This window comes from Mixophyes fleayi, chromosome 3 (genome assembly GCF_038048845.1).
Source record: "Mixophyes fleayi isolate aMixFle1 chromosome 3, aMixFle1.hap1, whole genome shotgun sequence".
NCBI classification, from domain to species: Eukaryota; Metazoa; Chordata; class Amphibia; order Anura; family Limnodynastidae; genus Mixophyes; species Mixophyes fleayi.
The window spans coordinates 286,211,430-286,223,853 of record NC_134404.1 but is presented as its reverse complement, the minus strand read 5'-3'; the positions used below and the strand labels follow the sequence as shown (position 1 = coordinate 286,223,853).

At 38.9% G+C, this 12,424-nt stretch overlaps 1 protein-coding gene across 2 annotated transcripts in view; it reads left to right on the top strand.

The window, feature by feature from the left end:
* The window catches only part of SLC8A1 (solute carrier family 8 member A1), a 289,944-nt gene that overhangs the window by 244,445 nt on the left and 33,075 nt on the right, over window positions 1-12,424 (top strand). For both annotated transcript variants that reach the window (XM_075203735.1, XM_075203736.1), the window contains exon 5: window positions 5,232-5,362. In XM_075203735.1, coding sequence (XP_075059836.1) covers window positions 5,232-5,362 — 131 coding nt within the window. The remainder of the gene's footprint in view (window positions 1-5,231; window positions 5,363-12,424) is intronic.

The window sequence follows — 12,424 nt, the reverse complement described above, 5'->3', positions numbered from 1 at the left end:
CAAGAGTAGTAGAAATATAGTAAAATGGAAAGTATCACTGTGAAATACCAGAAAAATAATCTCTGTTGCTATTCATTAATATACAATAAAACACACATAATGGGACTGTCATTTCAGTGCATTCATTTTTAATGATGATAAATGTTAGTATATAGTGGATTTATAGCAGTAAATAGATACATGAGTTATTGTTTATTTGACAAGCATTTCAATTATCCACATTGTACCTTAGTTCAGAATTAGGGTAATTCTGTATTCAAAGAACATTTTAATAGTTGCATAGTCATGAGGTTGAAAAAAGGTAAGGGTCATAGGGTCATTTAGGAAAATGTGGACCTATTTTTACACTAATGCGTCTGCTGTTATCAGGACACACATGTGTTTGCATGCCAAAATGCAATTGTCTGTGTAGGTTAAGAATGTTGCTTCTTCTGATGTTAGAAGAAGCTGCATGGATTGGGGTGTTCCTTGCTTGGTTAGTTATATACCCACATGCAAAATTCCATTTTAAGGGGTGACATTATTTAAATGAGATATCTTTTGCATCTTCCAGTCTCCCTGTATGCTAAAGTGGTAATTTAAACTGAGCAGAATTTAGGCGAATAATGAAAGAAAGATTGAAGTGAGACAAAAGTGGTATTTGAGTGGACAATATAGTGACATTTTTATTATTTCCACTGTGTACATTTTCAGAGGAACACGAAATCCCACAAATGATAACAAAAAGTGCATTAATGGGGTCAGTTCCAAAACTGGAAATGTGAGTGCAGTGTGCATATTTAGTCATATTTGGGAAAACAGATATTTATTATATGCACGCATATTTGGTGGTTAGCAAATGATCTTTATTAAAGTTTGTAGGGGTGGAGAATGGGCATATTTACATGTTCCCACTTTGCAAAATGTTCAGAGGTGGCAATAACCACTATTTTCTATAGATTACATCTCCTGTGTGCACAGAGGTATCTACCATTGTAGTTTATACTACAAAATCATAAAATATGACACATAGGTGTCAGGCGCCGTCCCCGTGTCTGCGCTTCTACATGGGGATGGGCACCTGCTTCCTCCCTGCCTCTCGCATCTGGTTGCTCGGCAACCAGACGCACTTCTTCTTCCTTCCAGGCACCCGAGTGTGCGCCTGCCGCGTCTCGTTGCTAAGCAACAGGACGCTACTCCGAGTGCTGGTGGTGGTGTTTCATGTTACCCCCGCTAGTAATTAGGCTCTGCGCCCCTATATATTCTAGCCTCTGGCACCAGACTGGTGCTAGAGTATTGGGTCCCACTGCTCCTGCACTCCCTTGTACCTTTCTGCTATAGTGTTACCTGTGTATGACTCGGCTTGTCCCTGACCTGTCTACGTTTACTCCCTTGGCTAATCCTGATACCAGTGTTTTGACCCGGCTTGTTGACTTCGCTTTCGGATTTCCCTTCGGTACCTCTGCTGCCTGTGTGGTTTGACCTGGATTGCCTGACTCCTCTTCCATTTCGCTTCACTGATTACTCCCTCTGACCTGCATGCCTCCCGCGGCGAAGCCCAAACTCCCTTCCGTGGGTCCCTGGCAAAGACCTGGGGCAATTAGACTCCGCACCTCTTTGTGGAGTAGCGCTAAAATCAGTAAGCAACATCCCAGCCATCCGAGTACGTGACAATAGGACCTGATCCATCAAGGCAGGTATCTGCCGACTGTGAGCGTATTGTACGTGAACGCAGCCCTGGCCACTCCGTCTCGGAATGCAAAGGACACTTATTACAGCCTAAGATTTAAGGGAGTGGGCGGGGAACGAGCATTTTGCCATAGTCATTGTACAATAAGGGTGTACCGAACTCAAGCACACACGGTCACGTCTCATTCCAGCTCTGCCCATCTCAAAGTTACTTGTTTTTTTGCTGTATCTCTTGCTCCAGCTACAGGGCTAGTCTAAGTCCCGAGTACTAGTGATGACAGTCTCGTATGCATGCTATAATATGTGTTTGCAATCACGAGCAACTGTAAAAATGTATTTTATGCTTAGTAGACATTGAGAACATCCTAACAAATGTATTTCATGGGGAAAAAAATAAAAAACACTTTTTTAAAAAACTCTTTTATCATTAATATTTATATTATGAACACATAGGTATTGGACCATCCTGCATGGTCTTGTGTAGTGGAGCACAGCAGTCCTACACTCATTTCAACAGCACACAGTTCTTGAGATCCATACATTGATGAATTCTGGAGCGCACAAACTCTAAATATGTGCGTTTAATACTAAAAGCAGGTTGCGCTCAGTATGCATGCCTTGATGAATCCAGCCCATAAAGTTAAGACTACCCCATTGCCCCTTTCCTCTCCTGAGTTAATTAATACCATAAGGAGATAACAAGAAGTACATTGGAAGAAACTGACAACAGTCCATTTTAATTAAGTGGCAATCCAACTCCAGGGAGACAAGTGCTTAATTTTGCACAATGGACTCGCAAAACTATCTGGAAAAATGGGCAGTTTTATGCACATTAAACCTAATTGTGCAATGGGCACATAATTGGTCACTAAAGAGACATACAACTTTGCACTTCTCTGAAAAGGGGTCATCTAGTTAAATTAATAACTTTCATTCCTCTCCACCCTTTTAGAACCATCTTTAATGGAATTGTATTTTTATTTTATTTTAATCTATACTCACTAAAGCCAGCAATTCCAGCACTAGTCAATTGCTGTACAGAGCTTCACACAGCTCAGCTGCCTGCATGCAAACCCTTTTATCAGTCTGCAGACTTTTGGATCCATGCTATCCTGCTTCACTGATGTGCAGTATGCGCAATATGTGAAATATCACATTATAGTGAGATCTAGCAGTTTAATGTGCTATTTAATTTGTATTGACGCTTTCTTCTTGTTGAGGTATATTTTGAATATGATTGTCTGTTCTTAATCTGCATATCACCCAACCCTCTAAAATTTGAATTGTCAACATTTTTTTAATAATTATTATGTTGGATAGTTTAAAGATTATGTAGTTTTTCTTCCTTTTTCAGCATAGTTTGCTTGGAAGAGAACATAGCGCTGTTTGTGCTGGAGAACTGTGAGGTATAGCGGAGATGTGTCCTGTAGTCACACCGCACTGTGCACTCTCTCTGGCTCACTTCCTTGTATGCTCACAGCACTACTGCTGTGCAGGTTGAATGAAGCCTGTTTGGGAGAGAACATATGTAGCACGCTGAATAAAATGCTCTTAGCTATGCCAACAGGTATCTTTTCTTTCTTTTGGCTACTACGTAGCTCACAGTGATGACTTACTCAGCAGGGGCAGAGCTGGTATAATGGGCAACTGTTGGTGTGAATAATAGATGGGTGGGAGTTAATTCGACTTTGATTCTGTATTTAGAGACAGCACTATATGATGTAGTTTTATACCATTGCATTATACATGAAGCATTCTAATCAATATCTTAAACCTTTTAATATTCTACTCTGTTATAAAGTGTGCTATGTAGCCATTCATTAGAACAGGATGAATAATTAAAACATCATTTAGGCTGAACACTGCATGGCTATTACAATTTGTGTCACTGCTTCTTCTGTATCAAGCTGTACATTTACACATGCTTTAGTACAGGAGAGATACGATAAGTGTGATTCTGTACTACAAACAGTTCATTAGTGTTATTGGGCTGTAAAATGAGGTATACCTCCAATGTCTATGGAGGTATGCATTTAGTCTAATGTGTACAAATGTATTCAGGTTAGGATGCTTGTAAGTCTAGAACATACTTGCCAACCTTATGTTGGCCGGGTCCGGGAGATCCTGGAGGGGTGTGTGGGCAGAGGGGGCGGGGATTCGCAATTCGCGTCATTTTGGCCCCGCTCCCGGTGACGTAATGCCTGTTTCGGGTCTTTTTACAGTGTTAAAAGACCCCAAACAAGTATTACATCACTGGGGGCGGGGGAAAATGACGTGAAGCCCCGTCCCCTCCGCTCGTACATTCCGGCTCTAATTTTATTGAAGTTGGCCGATAGGCCAGATGCGGGAGAATCGCCAGCTCTCCCGGGAGTCCGTGAGACTGACCCGAATTTCGGGAGTCTCTGCCCAGAATTGGGACCAGGTATATATCCAATGACTGCAAAATAGTGCTCAACAAGGTTGCAGTTAGGAAGTACTATTCATATACAATCCTGAGCTGTGAGATTAAACATAATTGATTACTATTATTTAATTCATTGTAAAAGTATATTGTTTTGATTATATTACTTTTTTATTAAATGCTGCTCCTGTCAAAGAGTGAAAGCTCTGTACTGGCATTATTATAATATTGGACTCCTTACAAAACATTCACAGTTTTTACTTACTAAAGTTTGCTTCTCATGGAAATTAGTGACATTGTCATAAGCTGCCCATGTGCATTATAACTTTGGTTGGCTACTTTGACCACATTGAGTGCATGCATACTCCTTGCGTATTGTTATATTGATGATCAATCTCATTGGATTAGCTTTGCTTGTATGGAGGAGTACAAAGTTGAATGATGACCCCCAATCTGCCCATTTGCTCAGTCATTGTGTTTCCCAGAAGCACTTTAAAAAAAAAAATTCTAAATGTTTCCTTTGATTAATACTGAGTGGAGCATAATACGTTAAACTGAAAAACTAATCCATGCTTAACTTGCATGCACTCTTTGCTGGTTCCGGCAGGGTCCCTAGTGTCAGTGTTCTAACACTTCGCAGGCCGAGCATGTAATGATGTCCCTCCCCCTTCAACTTCTCAATTATGCAACTGGTAAATTCCAGAGGGAGGGTGACGACATCAGTTTGGCCTGTTTGAAGCAGGTGAGCAGTTAGTGGACAGAGCTGAGTGGTTTAGGTTATAGTGTTGGGAACCCTGGATCTGGCAAATTGCATACAGGCTAACAATTTTGTTTATTTTGTCTGGTGTTCTTCTGTAATAAGAAATTACTAAGCAATGGGAGTACCTCTATTCTTGCTGGGAGAGCCTCAAAAATGAGTTTTGTTGTGCTCCCCAAAGCAATATGTCAGCATTTACTTCTAAAGGGGTTATATAAGGTATGTCTGGAAAGGCAGAAGCTTTCATTTTATTTATTTATTTATTATTATTATTATTATTATTATTATTTTTATTATTATTTTGTGATCATTTTCTTTGAGTGTATCAAACAAAATATTTACATTGATCAAGAACTACTGGCCTATAGTATAACATGATGGTAATCCTATCTTTTTTGTTTGCAGAAGAAAATGAAGAAAAACAATCACTCACAAGCAAAGAAGAGGAAGAGCGACGTATAGCTGAGATGGGCCGACCTGTGTTGGGAGAGCACACAAAACTTGAAATAATTATTGAAGAATCATATGAGTTCAAGGTACTGTCACTAACAACACATCCTTGTTATATGTATAACTCTTAGGGGCGTATTCAATTGTTCCTCCGGCCGCCGGAAAAACGAGCGCGTTAAAACTATTACCATTTATACGGTAATATTGCGCATGATTACCGTTCATACGGTAATTTACTCGCTGAATTTCAGCGAGTAATTACCGTATAAACGGTAATAGTTTTAATGCGCTCGTTTTTCCGGCGGCCGGAGGATCAATTGAATACACCCCCTACTGTCATATAGTATGATTTTACTGTGCTATAGATATTTTTTTTATTTATAATACAGCTTTCATTTCAATGGACTCAACAGAATTGCTTTGTCAGTGGGAATATTAAGCGTACTTGACACTAACACACAGTGGATATTGAAAGCTGGGGGCCAATCCATTCACTAGGAACTAGAGATTACTGAGGCATGAGCCAATCAATTCACTAGGAACTAGAGATTACTGAGGCATGAGCCAATCAATGCACTAGGAAATAGAGATCACTGAGGCATAAGATACAAGGAACACATTAGGGGAAATTATGGTCACTAACAGTGAGAACTCTCCGTAGGTAAAGCTTATTTTGTTTCTCACTGTTGATAAAGGTTTAGTCCATATTTTGGTTTTCTTATGGTTTTTTGCTCATTGAATTTGATTAAGGCAAATTAATAATACCACAGAGGGAATGTATTTTCCTGAAGCTAAATGACTTCATTCAGTAGCTCTTAAGGGACCGTTTAAATAGTATTACTAAAAGTACATGTGCGTAAAATGCACAAATATTTTATGTTAATCTTTGGGACTGAGTCATACTTGCTGTTGTCATCTCCATATACAGTTGTATTTGTATTTAAATGGTCATGTAAGGCTTTATCAAGAAACTGTTGCAACTGTTGCTTTTCTCCAGGTTCAGGGTAAGTGACTATATTTCTGTTTGCACAGCTAGAAAACTGCTGAATCTCTCTTACCTCTACACCATAACCAGGGGAGGACTGGCAACTTTTAGCAAGACTCGACTCAGCAGCCTATGCACTGTAAAAACATGGCGGATAGGTTTAAGCCTTGGTCAATGGCAACTGGAGATTCCAGAGAGGGTCAGGAAGCATTATGATTGGTTCATGACCACTCAATCATTTATCTGCAGAACCCTGCGCAGTGTATACACCATGCAGTTTTTCAACATCCCATTTACCCCCTGTGATCACTTGATCACCAGGGTTCCTATACAGGATAGATAGCTTTTAGTTCTAGGGAGCTCAGGTTAGTTCTCAATGTAAAAAATACAAACTTAAATGTTTATTTCAGCTATAAGTGGAGCTGGTCAGCCCCACTACTGGCAAACAAAAAGTTGCTGTAAAAATGAAAATACAGTAGTAGTGACACTGTGATAAAAAATAAAAAAGTAGAAGTAAAAAGGGAAAAGAAAACATTTTAGCAAAAAGTACATACTCACTTCTAGCCCTTATAGCTTACTCTAAACTAGAAAAAAATATGCATATTAGGCATCAAAATAAACAAAGAAATAGGGAAACACAATCAATGAAAAACTTTCAAAGATGCACTAATTGCTTGAAAATAATCATGAGGCAAATCATGGAAAAGTGTTTTTATGTTTTTTCTACTATTTTCATCTAATTTAGCTGTTATAACCTTAAGGTGGCGTATTCAATTGTCGGCAGAAACGCCCAAAAATCCTGCGGTCCGCGCACGATTACCGTAATAACAGTTAATACGATAATTTACTCGTTGGATTTCAGCTCGCATCTCCCTGAGCCGCGAGCTGAAATCCAGTTACAAATTAACGTATTAACTGTAGTTGTTTTTCCGCGGCCCCTAAAAATTAAAATATTATTTATTTAAATAGGCTCCCAAAATGACCTGTTATAAAAAAATATTAAAGTTAATATGACACATAACGAAAATACTACAATGTGCTGATCACAAACCAAGAAAATACCCGATCACTGTAAACATGCTTCCATACTAATTCTTGTGCCCCATATACACGCCATACATGGCGCTTGAGATATAAATATATATTAAAACACCACCATCTGAAAAGGTCATGTAGAGAACACTATACATTTTCCCACAACAGTGATGTTTTCCACTACCTAATCTTTTAAATGATATATTGTCTAGAAATTGCCGTACTTGATAGACCGCAGTACTCTATAGACACCTGCAGGTTTAGAACAGATGTTACACTTTATTACAGATATTGAGTAATGCATTTCCCGGCTTCAATAGTCCCTTAGGGTGGTGTCATATGAACATTTTAAACTGTAGCGTTTCTTCAGCTAGAAAACAACAGCATTTATGAGCTTCCACTTGCTGCTGGGGTAACTTAATCAACTGGGAACCGCATCCAATATTCTTTCAGCTTAGTCGCTCTCATGCGACAGAAGAACAGCGTTCCTCCTCCATTTGGACCTATCACCAGTGGAAGCGATTGGGAGCTTATGAACGCTGCGTTTTTGTAGTTGGAAAAGTGCTAGTGTTCAAAGCATCTATGTGAAACAACCACTAATTAACAAAGGAGATGCCTGAAACTCATACATTCAGAAATGATATTGTTTTACTGAGATTCCTAGTAAATACATCTAAGTAATATTGGAAATTGTTAAGTGATCACTTGCATCAATGAACTGCCCCTAGCACATCTGCACTAATGTTGCCAATAAATTGAGTAATACGTAATAGAAAGATTTATAATGTACTCTGATGAGAACTCCTCTCTGAATGGATGCAATAGGAATCAGCCATTCAGTGCATCCCTACACATTTGATTTCCAGATCACTCAGCTTAGATGGATCAGTGCTGCTTCTCTACCAAGTTAATCAACATTTGAAACAGGCAAAGCATTAATTGCACAGAACCAAACCAGCATTTAATAAGTGTCTCAGTAGTACATCCAGATAGACTTTATTTTCTTTTTTCAAAAACAACATATGTTTTTATCCTGCTCACATCATGTCAAGGAGTGTGGGAAATGATGCATTCCCTGTTTTCCATGCCTGTGCGTAGTGATTTCTACAGAAAACAACTCACAGAAGTTCAGGAGTGTTTTGCTGTTGTATGTCTTCTTTTGTTTTCTCCAGAAACCCATTCAAGTGATACCCCATTCATACTGCACCAAAATCCCGGGTTTTTGCCGGGGCGAGCTCAAACGACCCGGGTCTTGGTGCAGTATGAATGGTACAAGTCAAAAATCCCGGGTCTAAAAACCCGGGTCTTCAACCCGGGATTTATCGAGGGGTAATTCCCGGGTCGGACCCGGGTTGCCTGCACTATGAATGGTGCAACCCGGGTTTTTCAACCCGGGTTGCACAGAAAACAAGCTGATTGGCTGTCTGCCTGTCTCTGGAGGATTTGGAATTAGGCATTTCTCATTCATTTTATGCTTGCCTAAAAGAGGCCATTAATTTTCCATCTAGAAGTCTAGTCTTTTGGGGTAATCATTGAAATATGCAATGCCTAGCTTTAAAAGCTCCAACAACCTTCCCTTAAATATATGTTTCCCAGTCTCTTTATGCCTTTCAGAAAGCCCTCCTAGACTAGTACGACTAAATATATAAGCCAATTGGAGGTATCCTTTATTCATTATTGTATTATTGTATTATTATATTGTGTATCACCATTTTTCAGCCAATGAAAACTGCTCTGGTGATGACTCCCACAAATTGCCAGGGCACAGACTTGTGCAGTATGAATGGGGTCAACCCGGGAAATTCCCGGGTCCGAGGTGCAGTATGAATGGTGTTTCTGAGCTGGGACTCTCCGAGCCCCGGCAAAAACCCGGCTTGAAAAACCCGGGATATTGCCGGGGCGGCAGTATGAAAGTGGTATGAATGGTCAGCACTTAATGAAACATATCTTAAAGCTCTTCAGATACACTCCATGTAAAACATCTCTAGAAACGGGGCTTTAGACTTAAGGTAGCATAGAACGAGCAATTGTTGCATGCTACTGTACATCAACACATTTTATCAAAATTGCCTTTTTACTTTGTTATTTGTCAAGGAGAAAAGTAATGACAAGGATTCTCACTCATTAAGGAGAGCAAAGCAAAAAAAAGTTTGCTCCTGGACAAACCATGTTACAAAGCAAGGGGTGCAAATTAGTTTATTATTTTGTAAGTTAAATACTGGCATTTTTTTCATGTAGCACTGAAATACTTGATAGCTTAATTTTTACACTGAAATGTAAAGTTGATCTAGGACATGCCCTACCCCAACTATAAATCTGTTCCCACATTTTACATTTACCTCCCAATCCAATGCAACATGGTTTTGCCCAGGTGCAAAGTTACTCCTTTTTTATGCGTTGCTCTTCTTAATGACTCAGGCCAAATATATTCATAAAGTTACATACTGAATAATATCAGCATTATATTGAATATTGGAAAATAAGTTAGAAATAGTCTGAGGGCTTTTCTAGACAAGCACTTTTAGAATTACTTTTTAGAATCACTAATATAGAACACGCGTAAATTGGAAGTGAAATCCTGTAGGCGATAGATCAATTTCAGTTGTGGTTTACATGTTCGGAATGCGACATAATTAAAGACTACACAAACTATTGCCTGGATGAGCCTTGAGGGTATTCTAAGGATGAATTCTACCTTAATTGATCTCTAGTATGTAGGGTTCTTCATGGGCTACTTGAAGGCTTTTTTTTTATTTAGCCTTGTGTTATTTTTTATTTCTGTAAATAGTGATTAATAGGCAAGATGAAACATTTAAACAGACTGCTGTTTTAGCAAAAAAGGGGCATTTTATCCAGAGACCACTATTACAGTTGCTTGTAATTGAACCTTGATAGGAGGGTCCTAATAGAGACCACTCTTACATTTTATTAAATACAGTACAGTTTAAATACAGTCAAAACATTTTGGGAAGAACACACCAGGCCCATGGGATAGAAAATGGGCATGACCAAGGGTGAATGTTGCCCATGGACAGGACTGTTTTCCACACGATGGCTTAGTGGTTAGCAGTTCTGCCTCACAGCACTGAGGGTCATGAGTTCAATTCCCGACCATGGCCTTATCTGTGTGGAGTTTTTATGTTCTCCCCGTGTTTGTGTGGGTTTCCTCCGGGTGCTCCGGTTTCCTCCCAAATTCAAAAACATACTAGTAGGTTAATTTGCTGCTATGAAATTGACCCTATCTGTGTGTGTTAGGGAATTTAGTCTGTAAGCTCTATTGGAGCAGGATCTGATGTGTTGCATTTTCTGTACAGCGCTGCGGAATTAACGGCGCTATATAAATAAATAGATGGTGATGATGAATAAAGCCTCAGAATTTGTGAAATATTTTCAGTTAAGAAGACATAGAAATAAATACCTATGTACGCCAATAAATAAGTTACTAGTATATAACAGATAATAATATATTTAGAAATTGCTTTGTATAATGAATATATGAATCTAACTGCAATCATTTACACTATTCCTTATAATACACATGTTTTCCTAATGATCACTGATGGTGTGACATCAGAACTCACTTATACACATTTTATTTACTGGACTTTATACATATATTACAATCACTTGTGCATTATAAAGATACACTGTTGAGAATTACAAGGCACGAAATGTGTGACAAGCATGTGCTTATATCACTCATGCGTGTCTTATAGAAAGTGAGGTACTGGGCAGATCGAAGAGTGATTGCTAATCCTTAACCTTTGTTAAAGTCACAGAAGAGAAAGAAAAATCAATTGAGCAATCATTGTCTAATAACCTTGATAGTGCTATCTGTACATTTTTTGCTAACAAAGGCAGTATGGGGAGAATGGACTGAGCTATCATTTTCTGCTGTACATATTATTAATGGAAAGATTATGCAAAATACACTAGATATAGAAATATGCAGTAGTATAACAGAAGCTTCTTTCTTTCTGATGTTAAATAGTCCAATAGTCAAAACAAGAAACACTCATTTAAGAGAGACTCAAATCTTGTCCCAGCTCAAAACTTATCTCATGCCTATTTCACAGGACATCTTGCATATACATAGTCTGTGGTGCTGTTGAAGACAACTTGACTCATTTATATTCTTAGAGATAAGCTTGTGAACAAAATGTGACTCAATTAACAGAGCCAAAGCTGAATACAGAGTAAGGCTAGGTACACACTGAAGAATTTTCTGACCGGCGTGTTATCTCAAACGATTGTACCTATGACTGAAGGTCCGATCAGACTGACTATTCATGCATACACACTGACACGATTTACCTTCAGATCTGAGCTCTTCATCTGGTCCTCTAGTCTTCAGAGAATGACAGCACAATATTCTTTCATTAATTCTTGTCACATTGCACACTTAATTAAAACCTCCTTATTATAGCTATCCACATGCCCTAACGACATTTATTCACCAGGAGATTCATTGCTAGCATTGGCTGAAAAAAGTATGACTCTGTAAACTCTATGGAGATCATGAGCATGAGTGCATACACACTACATGATCGGTCGGTGATTGGTCGGAAAATATTAAATAGTACGACCAACCAAATGAGCCAACAATCGGCACTTTGGAATGACTTTCGACCATCGTGTCACTATACACACTAACCCAACTTCCGACCGAACGGTCATATGTCGGCTGATGTGCCCAATTATTGGCATATACCTAGCCTAAGCTACAGGAGGTCAGTGCTTTAGGAAAAGACAATCATTGCTTGCATAGCACGTATCTGAAAGTTTAGTTAGGAAGGTATCAAATATTTTTTGTGTGTAATGGCCTGTACACACTGGTGCCTTCCCTGCATCCATGATAACTTACTAATGGAGCTCAACCAGCACTACAAACATTGTTTAATACCCAGTTGATGACCTTGTCACCTGTATGATCCTTATTGTTCTATTTATTATAGGGAGATAAGCCCTAAATCTTGTGAAAAGTTGTTTGGTTTTTATTGCAGGTTCTAGGGCTTCTTTGTTTTAACCAAAGCCCCCAGCCTGTAAAAGATTATTGCTTGCTGGGTAGTCATCACTGCTATTCAGATTGCTAATGCAGGGGGTACCCACAGGGAAAAATGTTGTATTA